Source organism: Citrus sinensis, chromosome 1 (genome assembly GCF_022201045.2).
Source record: "Citrus sinensis cultivar Valencia sweet orange chromosome 1, DVS_A1.0, whole genome shotgun sequence".
Lineage (NCBI taxonomy): Eukaryota > Viridiplantae > Streptophyta > Magnoliopsida > Sapindales > Rutaceae > Citrus > Citrus sinensis.
Genome location: NC_068556.1, coordinates 20991394 through 21013489, shown reverse-complemented (window position 1 = coordinate 21013489; position 22096 = coordinate 20991394). Strand labels below are relative to the sequence as shown.

Sequence of the window (22096 nt, the reverse complement as noted above, 5' to 3'; positions counted from 1 at the left end):
CAAATACAAATGCCAGTTTCTAATTATATAAGTAAGTTAATTTTGATGGTTTTAATTATTCCATTTATTAATTTATAAGATTTATAAGAGAGAGAAAATCTTAAATAAAAGAACAAAGAGAATTAAACATTAAAGTGACGAGAGAGAAAATTGTAATTTTGATTAAACTTGTGTTTAGAAGTATGTCTCTTAAACCTGCAAATGTCACTAATAGATAAAAAAAATACGTATTTTAATGCACCAATAGATTAAAAAAACCACAGCCTATAACATAGTGAAATCTGTATTTTTTTTACATTTTAATGGCATCCTCGCTTTAACAAAGTAAAGATATCAGACATCCTCTTTAGAGAATAACTATATATATAGTGGTGCTCATATGCGGATGTTAGAATGAATCTAAAATGCGAACAAAACTAAAAGATAAAAAAAAACAAAGATCCAGTACCTTTTGTTTGGGGGGGTTCTTTTAACTCTGTTTGGATGAATTTTTCATGTAGATGTCAGCACATATATAATTTTTCTAATGAGAACATCCTCATTTTAAAAAAATGAGATAGCTGGGAAATCAATAGCTCATTATCTTATGAATTTTTCTATTCTAACACTCTGTCTGAAAGCTATTATCATGTATCAAATCTATCCATGTTTAATAAAACACTAATGGATTAAATGTAAAAGATAATTTTTTTCAAATGAAATGAAATGAAAATTCAATTGAGAATGTCCTTGTTATATATATTTATTGATGTCCATTTTCATAAAGGTGTAAATGGCTTTCACAACAATGTGAAGTAATTTAGTCACTTACACCAGTGTGAACTGCACGTGTGCACGAAGAAAGACTAGTGAGGACATCCTCACTTTAACTACCAAGAAAAAATATAAAAAATCACAAATTTGCATACACTAACATACCAAAAAAAAAACAATTTTTATGTATTGTAATTGCAGTTGTTGTGTTTTAGTAACATCTTTACTTTAATAGGAACACGAACTGGCAAACAATATGTTATTCGGCCTCACGGCTGTATTGCCTTGATAGTTATCAAACTAGCTCTTGTTAGATGTCGTGTGAGGATTTCTAAGTTCTAACCTAAACATGAAGCTTTATCATCCAAATTCTAAACTAAAGTCTTCTTTTAGGTTTCTGTTGGGATAAGTAACCCTCACATACGTATAAAATATTCTTTGAATCTTGATCATCTTCTCTTCTTCTTTAGTTTAATTTATCGGTAATGTTGATGCAACTTTTGTTTTAAGGTTTTCTCAGGACTGTTGGTAATTTGAACAGAGTTTCCGACCTCCACATCTAAAATATCATGGGAGAAGTTGTGAGGATCTTGGAAAATTTCTTATGAGCCCCGGGAGAGAGAGAACCCAAAAAAAGAGTGAACTTTGATCGACATCTACAAAATCATTTTAAGTTTCTGTTGGTGAAAGTAACCATCATATAAATATATTCCTGATATTTATCTTCTTATCCTCCTGTTTGAGTGCATTATGGGTTTATGGTGACGCAACTTTGATTTGATCTCAAGATAATGTTCGGTAATTATCAACAATAAAACAAATGAAAAGCTGTCATGTCCTGATTCTCCACTTTCATCAATTAATGGAGCTTGCTTTTGAATCATCTTAAAAATTAGGATCTCATGACCGAACGACATGTAAATGACATAATTGCCACGAATTTTGGACACATCCTAATTTAATTACTAAAACAAACGGGGGATAAATTAACATTTCTCAAAGGAAAGGAATCCTGACAGCTTTAGCGTCCAAATTCCCAATGCCCAGAAAGAGAACGACCCACGAGCACTCGGAATTCATATGAGAACCTACCCTCCATTGAGTCTAGATTCCATGTCTCCTTTTCTGTTTCTTTTTTCAATCTGATAAGGAGCTTTTGTAATTGGAAGTTCCTTGTAGGATTATATATATATATGGACACGTATCGGGATAAGGTCAGGTCACGTCAGGTGTGCACGAATACGATGAAGCAGTGGAGGTGATACCACTACTGGCCAATCCAAATTAAAGTCCAGAAACAAATGGAAACCACGTGGCAAAGAAAATATATCATGATAGCGAGTTAACCGCTACCTGACCAGAAGATAAAAGATTGTTTTCGCTGCCCGTTATTCTGCCCATTGGACTTTTATTCTCTAACTTGGGAATGTACAGCATCTATTTTCTGAAGCCATCATCCCATCACCATTCCAATCTTTTACGCTATTTTCTGTGTTACTGAGATTTCAACAGTTGTGTCTCGATTTAATTCTCAGTTATTCTGTAACAAATAACATATTAGTTGAGACTTAATTATTGAGATATTCGCTTTAAGGAAACCTGGGCCTAATACTTGGGTGCTACTTTGGGCAGACAAGTATAAGTGGAAGGAGACTACTCGGGCTTCACTTTTCCTTTTCGTCCGACTAGAATACCACTTACATTGTGCAATGATAAGCAGCTGCTTCGATTCTACTTTCACAGGTATTGTTATTTGGTTTCAACACTGTAATCTCATATTTACATTAGTTAGCATGGTATGTGCCAATCTCATACCTATTTTAGCAAGATTTGTACGCATTAACCCATATGCATTATTATTAAACGGCTCGGTAACTGTCAAGACAAATTTAGAGCACATCTGATCATTTTCACCGAGTAGAGGTTAAATTATAAACCTTTATCCCTTAGCCATGTACACTACTGAATCATGTTTAAAGCACCCTGCAGGCAAATAATTCAACACCTCCAGGTCGTTGGCTTCATCTAAAGCATGCAAATCAGTATATCAGGGACCACGTACAGGGCTAAAACAGAAACAACCCGTAGCCTGGTCTTCAGGTATCATCCCTCCTCCCTTGCTTGTATCAATCGCTTCTAACATCTTCACCACCTCACCCATTTCTGGACGTTTTTCTGCATTTGCATCCCAACATTTTCGCATGATATTTGCCAAAGAACTCGGACAACATCTGGGGATCTCCGGGCGTAAATTCTGCCAATAAATCCATACAGAATGACGCTCTCAACATTAATTTCAAAACTTTTTGACTACATGTAAACATGCAATAATTACAGTAGTTTATAATAGGAGAAAAAACATGAAATTTTTCTCGCCTAACTTTCTCTTTTCTGTTGGTTTAAGCTGTTTAAAATTTCATAGATGTTAAAAGGAAAAAGTATGGTCTCCACTTAAATCCTGAAAGACGAACACTTCATGGATTAGTTGATCTTTTCAACTAACTATCTCTTTTCTCAAGTTGATATTGCAAACCTTATACAACGGAAGCAGACAAAACTTGCAGTGTAAAAATAAATCATCTATCAAAGAACTAACCTGCCTAACAACAGCAGATGACACATCAGCAAAGCTAAGATCTGGGTAAGGCATATCGCAGCAATAAATTTCCCATAAGCATATGCCAAAACTGTAGACATCGCACCTTCTATTATAAGGCTTTCCCTGGAGAACCTGCACAGGGTATCTTGGTGTAAGGCCCATCACTGGGAACACATGCATGGTATATCAGCAGGCGTCTAACTAGAGACACACATGAAAACAGAAAAAAATTGTTCATTTAAAATGATTTATGAATGCGTTCTTCAGTTTCTATGTGATAGGTTTGTACAAACATAATCCTACAGATAATAGTATCACTTCTTCAAAGAAAGTCTAACATATAATAGTACCACACTATATAACATTAGAAACTGGATCCTCACTCAAGTTTCAAAATGCTCTCCCCTTTCTGGACTCACTCAAAACACCAATTAACATTATTTCTACTCACTCCTTATGAATGATGAAAACTTCCTTTTTGTATTTTGACTATTCTCGCTACGCAAATACAAAACAAGTTTAAAATAGGCATGAATACCTCTGGAGCCATGTATCCTAGGGTACCAGTTTCACCAGTCATGTCTCTTGGGTTCTGAGCTTCAACACGGGCAACACCAAAGTCAGCAATTTTGAGAGTTCTTTGTGAATCCAGTAACATGTTTTCTGTTTTGACATCACGATGTACTATTTTCTTTGAATGCAAGTAACTAAGACTGAAAAGCAAAGCAAAAAAACCAACAATAAGAAATATGTATAGACACATACATAGAGATTTCAAGCCAAGAATGTCAAGAAACCAGAACTCACCCTCTAGAAAGGTCCAAAGCAAGTTGTATCACAATCTTTAAAGCCAGTTTCTTCCGCCTATTCCTTATCAAATACTGTTTCAGGTTCCCACCGGGAAGATACTCCACAACAACGCAACATGCCCTAGCAGGAACAGCAGCATTTCCATCAACTGAAGCGGTTTTTGAAGGAATCTTAAGGTTTGAGGTTCCCACAGAAGCTCCAACAAACTGTAATCAAAATTGAAATGGATACAATTATATCACAATATTTAAAAAATTCAATAGAGCTTTTAATTTTACTACATTAATTAATGTAGATATATAATCATACCATGTCAAAGAGGCAGGTGCCACTATGTCAAAGAGGCAGGTGCCAAAAACAAGGTGCCAAAAACAAGGTGCCAAAAACAAGTGGTGACTACATTCCTAATATTTCACTAGTTAATACAAAATAGAATCCCTTAAAAGTCTTTGTCCAAGTTTTTACATTTAAATGTTTGTACCCATCATGGTGATCAGTAGAACAAATAACAAGGTAAGAATGAGTTGTACTTTCGTAACATTCGGATGGTCGAGCTTTTGCCATACAGCAACCTCTTGCTGAAATGATGACCGCAGAGCAGCAGTTTCAGCAGTTGTGGCCATACCATCCTCTCCCCAATCCAATAGCTTCACTAAAATATTTAACCAAGCAGCATGGTCAATTTTATAAATCAACAAGACTTAAGAATGAAGGAGGGTAAGTTTGACTAATTTGATCAAAGCTGCAAGGCAATATTATATAACTGGGATATATTAACCTCAACCAACAGCAGAGACCAAGCAGAAAAATAAATAGTAATTTAACAAAAGCCAATACAGTTTTAAGCAACAGAGTATTCAAAATCTGACTGATCCCTTAAATTGAAACACAACCAACAGACAAAATTACATATCAAAAAGTAAATAAAACTATCACATATGCAACCACTTGAAAGTATAGATAAGCTCCACTAAACATATTAGCCTGAAAATGACAATACTAATCATTAGGAGAAAGGAACTGATGATAATACCTGCAACTTCTTGATTATCATAAGTACCACGATAAACGGAACCATAGGTTCCCTGAGCTATCAAATTCCTCATATCCAATTTAGATAAATCAATCTCCCACTCTTCTTTAGGCCTCTGGCTTTCATTTCTGGACCAAACCCAGCTCAAGTGCTTCTCCAGCTGCATATCCAAACTTTTTAGATCAATTTTATCCGCTCTAAAAAGCATGTCTTTGCTACTCAAACTTCCTGTCCCCTTCACTTTTGAATTTACACTTCCCTCTTCATTATCAGATTTCCTTAGTGAGTCAACAACTCCAAGGTCATCTTTTGTGGTCAAATCCATATTTCAATAATCCAAACAAAGGTAAACCACACCTTAAATAGCAAAGAGTAACTTATATTCAACACAAAAAAAGATCTTGAAAAGTAGCAAAACCCAGAAAAAATTATCTTTTTGATATCTTAAATAAACATGACCAATTCTTTCATCATCATCACCGCCATCATCAAGAACATCAATTAACTAATCTAAATCAAACCCATCAAAGACAAACACATATTAGCACAATTTAGCAACTTCTTAACCATAAATATTCACCAACAAAGTCCGATAATCATGATAATAATAAATTAAAAAAAAAATCAAACAGAACCCGGTTTCACCAACCACAATTGCTGTTCTAATAAGCTCCTACACTGACATTATAACAAAAGAATAAAAAATAAAACTAATTTAAAAAAGGTGACCAATAAGTAAACCGAAAACCCACTTCCCCACAGATGTTGACCGGTAAAATTGACCTCTCTAGTTCAACATCATAATTTTTTCAATCACCCACCATCCTTTTTTTTAAGAATTTCTATTTACTTTTCATTAAAACAAAAGTAAACCGTAAGAAAACGACCTTTTTCCCACTATTATCTCTGAACAAAGCTAATGACTCAGATTTCCAAACACCACAAAATAAAACTAAAAAAATCAAAAAAATTTAAACAAAAAATAAAAAAAGACCCAGAAGCACGCAGGCAAAACAGCAAAAACCCAAAAGAAAGACGAAAAAGTTGACTCCCGAAAATAAGAAATGGCGGAGAAGAATTCAGAGATTAAACACAACAAAGCAGAGTCGGTGGTGGGTTTTAGAATTTTTGAGTCAAAATCAAAGCTTTCTCATGACATCATCATATTCATAAACCAGCACCACCAGCACCGCCTTTACCGCACGACAACGACCAGAAAAAAAAAGGGCTAAAAAAAATTAAGCTTTTGCGGCGGAATGGGTTAAATGGATAGAGATAAGAGATGGGTTTTGTTTTGTCTTGTGAAATTGGATAGAATTCTAAAAAGAATGGGAATTGGGAATTGGGAACTGAAACCAACCAACCAGAAAGGGGACGTACGTTTTTTGAAAGGGAAAGAGAAATAGAAGGAGAAAAGCGCGGGGGTTACCTAATTTAAGGCTTTTGAGAGCAAGACTCTTTCAATTTCTATAATTAAAAATAATATTAATAATAAGAATAAATAAATAAATAATTTTAGTCCAGACCAAACGTATCTCACCAAAACTTGTCTTCTTCTAAATATATATATACATATATATCTTATAATGATGACAATTTATCATTGTTAATTAATTATTATTATTTGATGTGTTAGCCTGTTTTTACTTCGGAGATGTTTCATGGGTTCAGCTATGTTGTAACAGTTTTATGACCATAAATTTAGTTTAGGTAGGGCAAAATTAAGTGAAAGAAATAAGTTCAGTAATTCTAAAAGATTCTTAATTTTAGCATTGAAATTTAATTTCAAAGGACACATTGCTTGTTTTTTTAATACTATATTGGTTAAGCAAATATTCTAAATTACTTGGGATGTTTACCCTATCTCAACATAGGATGGCTTTACCATTGATAATCCATTTCCCTTCTTAATTAAGTGAGAAGTGTTTTTGAGTTTTCCTGCATATTAGTGCTACTTTTTTTCTTTTTTTTTTTAATTGGGTAATTGGAATAATTTCTCGGCATAATATTCACCCATATATTATCTATATTCTGTTTTTCAAAAAAAAAAAAAAAGGGTAAAACTCTGCGAATTTAATGATTGTTAAGAAAAATAAGGTGAAGCTTAATGTTGGCATCTTTTCGGTGACAAAAAGACACCATATATATACTTGCAAGGCTGTTAATGAATGGCTTTGTAGTGGTATTGCATTTGTTTATTCTGGCCTAATAAATGTTTATTGAAAGGGATTGAAATTTACTTAATTAACTATCGTTGCCACCAAAGCCATTTCTACAAAGATAATTCCGAGGTTTTAATTCTTATTGAGCCTCCTGATCGTACTTGCGCATAAAGAAACTGCTTTTGGTATCATTGTATTATCTTACTTTAAATTAAAAATTCCCAAGCACAAACAAAGTGCACGCATGGCATGGCCCTGTTCACTCGGTATCTAGCTAGATCAAAGATAATATAGTTTCAGGAAATGTTATCGTCATCTGCTGTCGAATTTGTGCTAGTTTAAGATTCATTGAGTGACGCGTAACATATTGAATGGAAACGTGTCTAAAATTTTTCAGTATGAACAAATGAACATTAAAAATTTTTGGTTTGGATCTTTTGTCCCATGCATGATGCACCTAGCAAAGTATAAACTGGCCCTAATCTTTCTACTTCTTCAACTTTTCTTCGTCATCTTCGTAGTTCATCTATATGCCTAGTTATGTATTTACTTGGATCTTGCCGAAATTTAGGAATTTAGAACATATTTATGTGTGTTGTACGACCCGTGTTGAGCTTGTAAAATAATTATGTCAGGCATGTACTACATACAATAGCACATGGTTAAGATCAATGGGTGAATCAGAATCCTTAATCGGGCTACTGTATTATCAGTAATAACTGATAAGGGTTAAATGATATTTTAAATATTAAATGTATAGTAGATATAAGAGTCTCGAGGTTCGTGGGGCAGAGCTCTTCAAGCCTCTACGTAGTTCCATCACTATTCACTGGCTATAATTTAATTATTATTTTTATCTAATTATTATCAATGGTCATATTACTATGACACGAGCAACGTTAATTTATTTAAACAATCTGTTTTCAAAGAATCGAGAATGTCGTCTTTATTAGTTCGTCCATGAAAAGATAGTTTTTGAGACTCTCTAAGAAGAAGTTGGCGATGGCAACAATGCAAAGAAGAGCCGGCAAAAATAATACAAAAACCCGGAGTCAGTTATAATAATATAATATAAACTACAAAGGCACGAATCAAAGCGGACAAATCATTAGGATTGACAGTGCAATTAAACAAGGCTCTCGTTAAGTGGGTCGTTAAATATTTGCTTTTGGTTAGTGCTTTGCTGTATACGTATATATTTCACTTAACTTGCTCCCTCTGGAATTTTTGCCGAATTATTGTTACAAGAGTAACAGACAAATTAAATATATATATATATATATATGGGCTTCGTTATGTCAAAGTCCCCATTAATGTAACCTAGTATATAATTTCATCAATGATATCGCAAAAATTCAACATTCAATGCCTAAAGTCATGCCGCAATTTGGAGGTTGGGAGATGCATGCATGCATGCACGGGCAGACTCAAAGGTGGGCAAAATCCAAAATGTTCTCTTTTAGGCTTTATTGCCCCATATTTTGAATTCAGGTAGACACTTAAACAGAATTACTTAAAACTCATTAAGGACTCATGAATTTTCATATAGTGAATACTTTTATGCATGTATTTTTTGACCAAACGCATTTTTCTTTTCAATTGTATCTAATTTAAAATGAAAAATGTTAAGTAGAGAGAAAGCTGAGAGAATAATGAGAGAAATTTTAAAGAAAATGACGGAAAGAGAGTATGGGTGGATAAAGAGAAAGCTAATTTCTCTCAAGTTTCTCTCTATTTAGCATCACTCATTTAAAATTACGAAGACATTAGTAAAAAAAAATTCTTAATTAGGTGGCGTCGTAGATTAGTAGTCACCTCACCTGAGGATGGAATACCTAAAAATGTACATTCCACCACACATTAATTTTATCATTATGCATCGTTAAATGTAATAATGTGTTGGGGTGTGAATGAATTGGAATGTAATAATGAGTTAGGTGCGTTGAAATGATGATGACGGATGGCATGATGCGAGGATTTCTCAAGGACAAGGCGTGGTGTTGGCGTTAGCATACGAAATGATTTGATGTAGAAGCAGCGCGTGTCCCCGTGGGAGCACATGCAAGCACAATATAAGAGAGAGAGTGATTTTATCTCAAAAGCATGGCAACGTCGAAAGCATAAGATGACTCCTCAAAGGCATGGCAAGCACGATAAAGAGAAAAAAGAAAGGTAAGGCGCATGGCGACGTCGAGGAGTCAAGGTAACAAAATCAGGACGGTCAAGTCAGAACAGATTTGTCTGTCACGTCCCAAAGTATGCATCATGGCCAAAAAGGACCGACAAATTTCAGAGAGGCACAACACTAACTCTTTGATCTCATATTTTGATTGTAAAAAGTCAGTGCTTCAAGTCTTCATGTGCCCTTATTTTCATTATCTTTTTTTTTTTTGATTATCTTTAATATCTTTAATATCAAAAGAACTCGAAAGGCATAGTCTACTTGGAAAAGTGGCTCATGAGGAACCAATGATTATCCATTCTTATGGCTTCCTTTTGAGGGTTTTGTTATTTCTTTTATTATTTTAATTTTTTTAAAAAATGGGTTTTTGACACCTTCTTTGAAGGACTGACTCCTTTGGGTCCCCAACCTTTTAAGTGTGCCCTAAAAGTAAGTTGTTTGTTGTTACACGTTTGAAATCAAAACCCATTGTCCAAAGTCCAATATCATCCAAGGGCCCATTTTATCTGTTATGGCCCGTCCATATAGACTCAGGAGGATTCAATTTCGGTGTAATCGTCCTGTCTTCTTTTCTCTGTGTCGTTATCATTATTATTCTTTTTTAGTTTCATTTCTTTGTATTATCAACATCAAAAGATCCATCAAATCAGAAATTTGTCCGGTCAAGACACTACTTGAATAGTTCTGTCATGAACGAGACTCAATTTGCCTTCAAATATTTGACATTTGAAAGGTAATCTTTCTACAAATATACACGTTATAGAACTTGAAACATTTCTCATTTGAATATATAATAAAATGTACTATAATAATACAAAAAATTCCTCATTTTTTGTTTTAATTAGCACCCTTTAATTTCCATATTTTATTTTGAATCCCTAAGTTTATAACCACTTTCTTTCATAATAAGAAACTGACGATGCATTTACTAATCGATAATCGGAATGGACTGAAATCGGAATTGAGTATGAGAATTAAAATAAATTATTTACTTTAACTGTAGAAATGAGAATCGGAATGAGCCGTGTCACTATTGTTGATTATTGGTATTATTTATTATAATAATTGTGATTGTTTTTATTCAAAATAATTATTGTTAATAATAATAATAATATCAATAATATAACATTATAATATTTTAATTAAAGACAAAAGTAGAATAATGAAATTTAGGTGAGAATAAAATGAGAACTTCAAGGAATGGAAACCTCCCCATGGGAATCAAGTTTATATTTCTTAAATCTTAAAAACATACGGGTCTCACGTGTTTTATTTTCATTCTCACTTCTATTTCAATAAATAAACACTATCAATTATTTCCATTTCGAATTCTGATTTCCTAATTTAAAAAGTAAAAGCACAATATGTTAGGAAATTGAGTTTCCTCCCAAGATCTCTCCAAGCAATTTTATCAAGCAACAAATTAATAAAAAATTAAATGGAGAATATACCAATCACACAACACAAGATTTACGTGGAAAACTCTAAATCCAGAGAAAAACCACGGCCGTTGTCACAAGACAACCAGAGAAAAATATTCACTATGTGGAAAATTATTACAACCACTCTCAGAAATAATTTTCTCTCACCCAAGCCCCAAATACATAATCCTGAGAAATACCCCTTAACAAAGCAAACCCGTAATACCCATATTGAGGAGCCAAATGTTCCTTCAATATAACTACATGCTTAAGAATATTTCTCTCCCATGTTGGAAGCTCTCAACGCTTCACTTGCATTCACCAATTGAATGCTTTCAATTGGATTGCTTCTCTTGGATTTTGGATACAAACAATAAGGAGGAGCACTCCTCTATTTATAGCCACCAGTGACTACTGTTCATCTTGCGGCTACTGTTCATCTTGCGGCTACTGTTCATTTTGCGGCTACTGTTTATTTTACGGCTTTTCTTTTCTTCACAATAAATCAATTAAATTATTCGGTACCCTTGCGAGTTTCACAATATTTTAACTTAAAAACACATGTACGAATGTCAGCAAATGATTTAACAAAGTCAATTAGAAAATAAGAATATATCGTCTTCAAGCTGGGAAGGAGAATGGACGGCCCTCCATCCTTTCTTTAATGGTAGGCATTGCCATACAATGTTGACTTTAGGCTCGCCTATTGACCAAGTGGAATCTTAAGTCAACAAGCGCGCATTGGAATACGGTAAAAATAATTTTGACTTGTCTCATTCTGGATAAGCTGCAGCTCCAAGAATAAAAATGTCCCATCACATTGTGATCGTGTTTTTAAGCTCCGAATAAATGGCCAGATGTGAATGTCAGTTGCGAAACTTCATTATACTAACCTTACGTGAAGAAAAACGAAACATCCCTCTTAACAACCACATCACAGTTCATAGAATCCCTGAACCCAGAAAAAAAAAAACTGCCATACGCATATTCCATAAACTGCTACTGCAATGTGAGCTCGTTGCTCCTCATCATTACCTTCGTTTGGATCACTTTCTGGCTTTTTTTGCTTATCTGCGAGCTGCAGAAGCATCCATGTTACTAATAAAAAAAATAATTAATAATCACCAAGCAGTCCACAAATTAAGGTAAGATTAATCTATTAATCTGCTAATGTCCTACTACTTATTATAATTATTCTGACATTCACAAAAGTTGTTGAAGACTTTTTATTAATGTGCGGTGCTGTGTGGCACGTGAGGAACAAACCAAGTACGCATGGAGTCGACATTATGATTTTCGCATGGAATTTCACACTCAGAGAATGTGCATGGCCTAGCTGTACTCGATTGGAAAAGAGCAAACTAAATTTAATTCTGTCATTATTATTATTTGGTCGCCTACTATAACCCTACATATACAAACATGGAAAGTTCCTCTGTATAGGACCGAAAGTTAGCCATCAACAAAAAATAGTATATCTTTGTGCCGCTTATATTACACAGTTCATGGTTTTCTTTTAATTTTTTTTTATAATTAGGTATTTACAATTAATTCAAATATATAGTATTTTATAAAATATTGATGTCCGCATCTAGAAATTAGGGATGACAATGGGGCAGATATGGGTTGGATCTACTCTGCTCCAGATCCAGATCCATAATAAAAATCAAGATCCGTATCTGCTCCAGATCCGTCATGAATCCATATTTTTCGCTCCGTATCCAGATCAAAAAAAGAAATAAATATCTACATTTGCTCCAAATCCGAAAAAAAAATTAAAATTCAAATATACTCTAGATCCGTCATGAATTCTAAAACTCAACAATAAAAAAGTAATAATTTTTTAGAATGAAAATTGAAGGTTAAAATGTTTTGATAACAAATAAATTATATAATTTATCTCAAAATATAATAAATATTGTAGTTTATACTTTTACACCAAAACAACAAATAAGAAAGATAATAAAATATTCTTTGAAAGTAATTACTGGGGTAAGATAAATCTAATATTCTATTGTCTCCTTCATCATTCTAATATCCACACACACCCACCCTCATTCTTACAACATTAGATAATGACATATAAATTAAATATGATTTATATTCAGTGTTTTATTATTTTTATTATGGTCATATTTGACTAAATATATGAATAACTATATTCCTTAAAAATTATTTGGCCAATATAGTAAAATAAATTGCCAAGTCGTATTACTTGAATTGCAATTTGAATATGACATGTACATGCTTTGGGGCTGGCTGACCTTTAAATTTACAAAACTAACATTTAAGTTTTAAGAGTTTAAATGCATGATAAATACCACTAATATGTTATTATCATTATAATTCTACAATTGTTATGAGACTTTTAAAATAAAATAAAATTAAAAGATGGGTGGATATAGATATGAATTTAGATATTAAGATAAATCCAGACCTGCTCCAGATCCGCCTTAAATCCGCACATCAATATCCAAATCCGATCTAAATTCATTTTAAACCGAACCAAATCCGATCCGATTGGATTTGGATCACCTGGATCTTGAATCAGATCCAATCCATTGCCATCCCTACTAGAAATAGAGAAATTTTAGAATAAAACAGAGGTACCATGTCAGCCATATAACAAATAAATGATGCTATGACATGTGTACATCTATTTTAAAAATCTATCATGCAAGTGGAGGTTATATTAAATCAAATTACACATATCATGTATGAATCAATTCATTACAATAAATCAGAAGTGTTGTAGCATTTCTCCTCGAAAATAATCGCGCACACATATTAATAGCTCAATGGGAGCCATAAAGAACTTAAACCCATGGTCATACTTGTGAAAAGGAGAATAGTAGTTCCCATATGCTACCATAAATATTAAACCCTAACAGCTATTTATTTATTTATTTTTGTTCCTTTTTCATATTGTAAATGTGAAAATGTGGCATTTCATGTGATCGCATTAAAGTAGTTTCACATGCTCAAGGGACCACCATCTTGGTCCTTATCAAAGAACTGGTAAGCAAGCAAAGCAACTGAGCTGACCTTTTCTGTGTAGAACAATCACTTTGGAAAAGTGAGAAGTCTTCTTGTTCGTTAAAGATATTGAATTATACAAACGGCTCTTGGGCGGGCTCTTTTGCCTCTCAATTTATCATCCCCCATAATTGTGATTAGGTTGATGAAGCATTATGCGTATCTCACCGTACACGTGTCATGATGGCGATGATGATGATGATGCGGGTCCTTTGAGCTAGATTTATAACTTTGATGTGAAGGGGCAACAAACAAACCTTTGTTTTTATTGACAATGTCCCTTCTCATTGTCTCCCTTCCATCAAATTAATGCAGATTAATTTATATAAATTTGAGTGGAATGGAAACAAAACACAAGGCATGGATTTGAGGTTCGCTCTTGATAAGGGAGCTCCGTTTTCACCAACTAATTAAGATCTTAAACTCTTTCATTTTCGATACGTCCAAGATGGTCGAATCAATTTCGTCGTGTATGCTTACGGGGTGAGGGTCCATTGCATGCGGTGGACCTCAACCCTAGCGTATATCTTGCCTTTTTGAAATTTTTTTGCGCGCCAATTTGTTTCCTTGTTGGGACCGCATGAGGCATTTTCCCCATTGACCCTATTATTATATCTAAACCATGGAATTATCTTATTGTTGGATGAAGGGTATAAGAGTAAATTTGGCTGCCTCAGGGTTCACGGGACTTCTATGTATGTTTGGTCAATATTTAATACTATGGTTTTTATATGTATTTTTATACAGCTAACCGATTGACCTAAAATTGCATTGACTAAGCCACCTAAATTACCTAATATTTACACTTTTTATAGGGGAAAATTATGGCAGGATGGTCCTCAATTTATGGGGGCTAGTGAGTTGAGCTTTATCCTTATAATGAATTTTGGCAACTAAAATGATGCTGACATTATGGTGAAATTAATGGCTGCCGAACATTTTTATTACAATGATAGAAATTATATATTATGGATTTAGACAGAGAGTAAAATTATGTTGTGTGACTAGAAAGAAAGAGATGTGTAAGTAGTTATGGATGGTAGTCGGTTGCAATGGTAAAATCAATTCAAACTATGCTTGATACAAGAAACTGTATTATGTCTAGTCTATGAAAATTTTCCATTATGTTTTTATTAACCCAATATAATAAACCAATTATTATCATTTTATTTTAAATGTCTAATAATGATTGTTTTATAATTTTATCCTTAATTAGTGCGAGCATATAGTCATATAATAAGATTTTTGAGTATTAGTTAACTTATCGGGTAAAAATATAAACTTCTTACGATGGTGTCGTAAGAGATTTAAAGTTCAAAATCCCTATATACAATTGGATACAAAATTATTCAATTGAGTAATTATTCGGATGTATACATAAGATTTGAGGATTTTATACAATTACTAATGAGATTTGAATTTGGAAATGCATTATTCAGTCTGTAGAGTCTATCATGCGTGATCAGTTTCATAATAAAATAAAAGCCTCATGAGTCGTAACTACAGAATAATTTGCTTACTTATGACAATTTTTTTTTTGTTTTTTTGAGGGGGAATATAATGACAGCTTAATTAATGCATAATTATTAAGAGGATCAATGATTCTTACACCCCAATTATTTTCTGACGTTATATGCATGATTCACCTCTACGGCTCCACCTTCTATTATGTATTACTATTTAACGGTCTAGCCGATAAAATGTCATCATGTTACGGTTTTAATATTTTAATGCACGTTGCAAATAAAAACATTAATGCATAATTATTATCTTATTTCTTAAGGTTTTTAATAGTTTCAATTAATACATTGAAATATTTGACAGTTTTAGTATCTCTTATTACTAATTACAGCAGCAAAAGCGGCTCTTATTCAGTGTAAAAACTTATCTAATTCAATAAAAATAAAAATAAAATTTCAGTAGACAATTGTTTCCCCCTTAATTGAGAGTGTAAGATATTAGCTACTAAATTTAAACTATATAAAATTATAAATGGTATAAAATGCGAGATATGCAGGGTATCCAGAAATTATCTCTAATTTTAGTTAAAATCCACGTGTCGTTTATGTTTCATTGCTATCTGCGAAATGCCCTTGAAAGTCCTCTGACCGCCAACTCATTTTGTTCCCTCATTCCAATGTGTCTAAGGCTAAAATGGTAAAATAACTCCAGTCCATGCTTTACAAAGAATCCACAGTGTCAGTAGCAAAAATGGGCATAAAAATCCAAAATAGAACGACGTTATTACAGTATCGGTGTCCAAAATCCAAATATATATACAAAAAGTCAAAAAAATAAAAATTAATAACAAAAAGTTAAAAATTAAAAAAAAGGAAAAAATACTGGGACGTTACTTTATTTAACGTGGGGGCTTAAATCGTGGGGTCTACATAATTTTATTCTATTTTACTGGTTTTTTTATATTTATTTTGTGTGTTTATCAGTACGAGAAATTCAACACACACTGACTGACTCACTCGACTCGACTCTCCTGCCTTCCCGCTTCTTTTCTAATATTGAATCTCATCTCATCCTTGTTTGTTTGCGTGTCTGTTGTCGCTTTGTATTTTCTATTTTGTTGTACTAGATACGCAAACTTAAACCACAACAACAGAGGTAGTAGATAATGTTTCTGAATTGCGAGTGAGTCATGTAATGTGTAAGTAAGTGGTGGTGGTGGTGGTGGTGGTGGTTTTACTTGCTTAATTAACATGGACACCCCTAAGAAGGCTACCCAGATGGCTACTCCGCTCTCTAAATTTGAGGTGATTATATAAAAATATTGACTTTAAAAAAAACAAATTTATTGAAGTTTGGATCTTTGTTTTGAGGGTGAATTGGGTCGTTTGGTTTTGCTGCATGTGGTTTGATTTGGGTTCTGGGTGTGTTGACTTTGGTGGGTCTGTTGGATTTAGGTTTTTGTTTGTTGAATTGGGTGGTTTTTGTGTAGAATTGTTGTGAACTTGGGACAGTTGGTTTAATTTGTGTGAAAATTGCTGAATTTTGGTTCAGTGTGATGTAGATCTCCATTTTTCAATTTCAGCGGTTTGCATGGTCATTTGCTGCATTCTGCTTTCTGGGTTCTTGTAATTTTGAGATTTAGTTTGTGTGCTTCTGGAATTGTTGTTGTTTTTTGTGATTATCTCTGGATTTCTACTAATGGAACACAATTTACTTCACTTTAAAGACCTTTCTTCCTTCAGAATCATTTCAGTTTATACTATTACAAAACATTTTCCTATCTTCATTCAAATGTACTTTTTTTTTTTGTTTTTTTTTCATATAAGATTTCAGTTTATATGGGTAATGAGCGATGTAATCTTCTTCTGGCTCTGAAGTTTTATCAAAGTTTTTAATATATCTTCCCAATCGATTGTTAAAAGGCTATTTACACTTTGTCTCATGTTTGCTAAGTCCAGATCTTGTTCAAACTCAATTTTCCCCGGAATTTGCCTGAATTTTGTTAAGTTCATTGTCTAATTAGATGGTTTTAACAGATATCTTGTGATAAAGCATCCTTAGTGTTTCTTCTAACTATTTTGAGAATATTACATTTGACTAATTAATTTTCTTATTCATTTTTTGACAATTTTTTTCCTCATTTTCGATTTAAACTTGTCCTGCATGTAAAACATATTGTTAATCAAGTTCCGCTTTTTTCTTTTTTCTATGTACGGTACTCGATTTCTTGCATTAAGTTTCAGTTTTTCTCATGTATACTATTTTTATGTACAAATACTTTCTGGTGAGGAGCACTGATGTGATTTTTTTACGAATTAAGAGGGATTTTTTTTTTCCTTTGCTTGCAGGATTCCCCTGTCTTCAACTATATCAACAGCCTTTCTCCCATCAAACCTGTCAAGTCTCTACCTGTCACCCAGACATTCAACTCGCTCAATTTTTCATCCCCACCTTCGATATTCACTTCACCTCATATCAGTGCTCACAAGGAAACTAGATTCCTTAGAAGGTAATCGACTAGTTTTCTCAACCATTTTTACAAGTTTAAACAGCATTGTCAAAGTTCACAATTCCTATTTCTTCTTTATTTGCAGGAACAATTGTTTGGGTCTATCAAAACCTGAGTTTTCTTCTGAAAATGGAAACAAAATCTGTAGAAATGATGGTGTAGCGAATGATGCGTCTCAGCTGTACGACAATTCAGCTGAACTACAGGAAAACTTTGACCCTAGAGTTTCCATGGAAGAAGTTTCTGTTGAGGCTTCCAATGATTCAAAGTTTGCAATTGAGTTGCCACAAGCCTTAAAATATGATTGTGGTAGTCCCGGTTGTGATCCAAACCCTTGTAATATTGAGTCAAATTGTATGACAGAAATGGCTAGCACATCTGTTTCTGTTGTTCAATTTGTTCAAGAGGCCTCTGAAAATGGTGCATCTGAAGCCGATGTGCGTTTACAGAGGACTTGCCAGATGGAGCAAAAAAATGAAGTGACAGGATGTGAGTGGGAAAGTTTGATTTCTGATGCTGCAGATTTGTTAATTTTTAATCTCCCCAATGACTCAGAGGATTTTAAGGGCCTAATGCAGAAATCTCTGGATTCTGGGGGAAGATATGCTTCTGTTACACCAAGGTACATTAATGGGGAGCCGATAATGGAAATGATTGATCCAGTTGGTACTGATCACCAAAATGGAATGGAACATCAATCCACTCAACCAGGAGAAACCAGCATCCTGAATGATGACCTGGATGAGTGCTTCACTGGTGATCCAAGTGAAAATGGGGTTACTGCAATGGGAATGAGTAATCCAGCTTCCTGTAAGGTAAAAGTTGCAACATGTTTCTGTTGTCAAATAGTGCTTCACATAAAAAGTCATTGCATACGTAAATTTGTTGGTTCATTTTTTAATCATAGTCTATCTATCTGCATAAATGTCTGAACCCTTTCATCTAAACATTTTTATGTAAAGAAAAATTTAGTGGCCCACAAAAATTTTAAGTGTTTTTTTCCCCCTTGTATACAGCCTATTTCAAATTTGCATCGTGGTATGCTAAGGCGCTGTCTAGATTTTGAACTGGTTACGCGACGGAAGAACGCAGATGGTAGTTCGAATTATGGCTCATCTGTGATACTGCATTCAGATGAGAAGTTTGCCTCTGAAGATAAGCAACTTGTGCCTCTGAAGCCTGGTAGTGACTCCCCGCGGTGTATGGTCCCTGGAATTGGTTTGCACTTGAATGCTTTGGCAATAACTCCTCAAGAGAATAAAAACATCGGGATTGAATCTCTGTCTTCAGTAAGACAGCTAAGTTTGCCTGGTGCTAATGCCTCCTTTCATTCTCCTGAGAATTGTGAAGATCCTCATCACGAACCTTTAACTTCAGCTTCCACTGAAAGAGACATTGTTGCTGTTGAAAATGGAGTCCTGCTTGCAGAAGATGCTTCTCAGACATCTGCTTATTTAGCTGAAGAAGAATATAACCAGAATAGTCCTAAAAAGAAAAGGTATGTACACCTGACAAGATGATATTATTTAACGTTATGTACTTATGTTATTCATTTTGTTTCTCTATCTTTACCTTATGATTTCAAATTGTGTTCAGGCGTAGGATGGAAAATGCAGGAGAAAATGAGTCGTGCAAGCGTTGTAATTGTAAGAAATCCAAGTGTTTGAAACTGTAAGTTCTTACTTCTTTATATTTTGATTCCAGGATCAATGTTTTTGATCTAACTTCTCTAACCTGCTGATAGAAAGGTTGCCAATCGTCATGGGATATCAGTTTTAGCCTATTGACCAAGATATTTCTGATGTGTTATATGAAATTTTTGGAGATATTATACTGTTGAATATTGCTGTGAGCAAAACTTGAAGGCTAAATGTGTTGGAATGCATTGCTTCTCATTGTGTTGATATATGCTGCATCTTGAATAATTCACTCTTTGCAATGTCCTCCCTTTATCCTTTCTGTCCTCTCATACCTGTTTTCTTTATCTTTAACAGTATCATTTTTATGACTATTGCCTTTTTTATTTTAATTGCACGTGTCTGGTATGTTTGAGTGAAATAGAGTCAAGGTGAAGGGAATTGGATCTATATACATCTATTAGTTACACTAATCGCTGTACTTTTGATCATTTCCATGCAGTTACTGTGAATGCTTTGCTGCTGGTGTGTACTGCATAGAGCCATGTTCTTGTCAAGACTGCTTCAACAAGCCCATTCATGAAGATACTGTTCTTGCAACTCGCAAACAGATTGAATCTCGAAACCCACTTGCATTTGCTCCCAAAGTGATTAGGAGCTCTGATTCTCTTCCTGAAGTTGGGGTTAGATTTTAAGCTGACCTTACTTTCTGCTTAATCAGCATTTTCAAGCTTCTATTTAATGCAGTTGCTATTTATATGTGCAGGAAGACACCAGCAAAACACCTGCATCAGCAAGACATAAAAGAGGATGCAACTGCAAGAAATCAAGTTGCCTGAAGAAATATTGTGAATGCTATCAGGTTTCCCTCCATGATATATTTGGAATTCTTTTGATGTTTCATATGATGTGATTAAGAAAGAGCGGTGTCTTTTTTTATCATAGGGTGGTGTTGGATGCTCCATTAATTGCAGATGTGAAGGGTGTAAGAACACATTTGGTAGAAAGGATGGTGAGTGTGCCTTCACACGCCCCATTTCTTGCGGCCTCATTTGTTTCTTCAAAGTCTCTTTCTCTTTTTTCTTTTTATCTTTCTACTGTGTATGGTTCCAACCAAACTAAAATAACTTTGCTTGCAATTTAGGGTCTTCATCAACGGATCCAGAGGCTGAACCAGAAGACGAAGAAATGGAGATGTGTGAGAAAAGTGGGGTGGACAAAAGGTTTCAGAAAACTGAATTCCTGAGTAATGAAGAGCAGAATCCAGGCTCTGCTCTTCCCACCACACCATTACGGCTTTCCAGGTCTGATATCTAAACCATTCATGTTGTTTTAAACTTTCATTTTTTTCAGCTGTTCAAATGATCTCTTTCCAATTTCCAGGCCATTGGTGCAGTTACCATTTTCGACCAAATGCAAACCACCACGGTCATTACTTTCTATTGGATCCTCCTCTGGATTCTTCACTGGCCACAATTATGGAAAACCAAATATTCTCCGGTCTCAACCCAAGTTTGAGAAGTCTCTCCAAACTGCCCCAGAAGATGAAATGCCTGAAATTCTACGGGGCAATTGCACTCCCTGCAGCGGCATCAAGACTTCTTCTCCCAACAGTAAGAGGGTCTCTCCTCCCCACACCATCTTGGGGTCATCCCCTAGTCGTCGAAGTGGGCGGAAGCTGATATTACAATCGATACCATCGTTTCCTTCGCTCACTCCAAAGCACTGAAAATAAAATTCTGGAGGATGAAATTCTTTTTAAATCTTTGTTCTATTTAGAGGTATGCTGTTTATCAATAGGAGCTAGTTTGATTAGCACCTTGCTGTTTATCTCTTGTTTCTGTATAATAATGACATAGCACCTTGCTGTCATAATGCTGTCATAATGTTTAGCTATCTGGTTTTAGCTACTCTCTGTGTAATATAGTATGTGTATTTGTTAGTGTTATCCCAAGCTAAAATCTTATTAATCTGTACCGTTTATTATTATTATTCTGTGAATATATCCTAGTGATTATTGTAATTGTTCAGAGCAGTTGATGTTGTTATTATTGAAGTCCTTTGATACTTATTCCTTAAGTAAAGTGCCTTTGAATATTCTTGATGGCAGGCTGCTATATCTAATAAAATGTTATAAACACTTTTAATTTTACTGGGAGCATATAATTTTCTCATTTGCACCTACCCAGCATCCCTATATTAACCAAAACAAAACCGGGATTTTGCAGTATTCAGAGCGGAGCTCTGAGAACTGTATGGCCATCTGCAGCCACGTGGTAAACTTGTCTCATCAGCTTGATCACTATGATCAAACAATGAGTTGGAGTGATCAAATTCACAGTAAATAGACACGTGACACGAATTCTTTAAAAAGAGAGCTCAATTCAATATTAATTCAATGCTGGGCTGGGTTAACAAAAGAGTATTGAACTGGGCTTAAGAAGAAAGAACGCAGCTCAACTGGGTTGTAATGTACATTGGCCATTAGGTAAG

The 22096-nt window shown here is 34.3% G+C and overlaps 2 protein-coding genes across 2 annotated transcripts; one reads left to right on the top strand and one right to left on the bottom strand.

The window, feature by feature from the left end:
• Positions 1–2582: 2582 nt before the first annotated feature.
• On the bottom strand, positions 2583–6602 carry LOC102618576 (serine/threonine-protein kinase STY13). The gene is made up of 6 exons (XM_006489374.4): positions 5196–6602; positions 4693–4814; positions 4160–4368; positions 3891–4065; positions 3350–3484; positions 2583–3007 (listed from the first exon to the last, which is right to left on the bottom strand). Exons 1-6 carry the CDS (start codon positions 5518–5520, stop codon positions 2801–2803), a joined length of 1173 nt encoding a protein of 390 aa, XP_006489437.1. The 5' UTR covers positions 5521–6602; the 3' UTR covers positions 2583–2800.
• A 9834-nt stretch (positions 6603–16436) lies between these two features.
• Positions 16437–21638, top strand: LOC102618864 (protein tesmin/TSO1-like CXC 2). Its single transcript, XM_006489375.4, has 10 exons — positions 16437–16761; positions 17806–17966; positions 18052–18781; positions 18983–19464; positions 19563–19637; positions 20106–20286; positions 20370–20465; positions 20549–20615; positions 20748–20907; positions 20987–21638. Exons 1-10 carry the CDS (start codon positions 16708–16710, stop codon positions 21330–21332), a joined length of 2352 nt encoding a protein of 783 aa, XP_006489438.2. The 5' UTR covers positions 16437–16707; the 3' UTR covers positions 21333–21638.
• Positions 21639–22096: the final 458 nt, after the last annotated feature.

Coding starts and splice junctions, on each gene's coding strand:
- LOC102618576 (XM_006489374.4), bottom strand. CDS start 5,520: ATGGATTTGACCACAAAAGATGACCTTGGAGTTGTTGACTCACTAAGG. Junction 4,815..5,195: donor TGATAATCAAGAAGTTGCAG/GTATTATCATCA, acceptor TAAATATTTTAG/TGAAGCTATTGGATTGGGGA. Junction 3,008..3,349: donor CATCTGCTGTTGTTAGGCAG/GTTAGTTCTTTG, acceptor ATTTATTGGCAG/AATTTACGCCCGGAGATCCC.
- LOC102618864 (XM_006489375.4), top strand. CDS start 16,708: ATGGACACCCCTAAGAAGGCTACCCAGATGGCTACTCCGCTCTCTAAA. Junction 19,465..19,562: donor AATAGTCCTAAAAAGAAAAG/GTATGTACACCT, acceptor AATTGTGTTCAG/GCGTAGGATGGAAAATGCAG. Junction 20,908..20,986: donor ACACCATTACGGCTTTCCAG/GTCTGATATCTA, acceptor TCCAATTTCCAG/GCCATTGGTGCAGTTACCAT.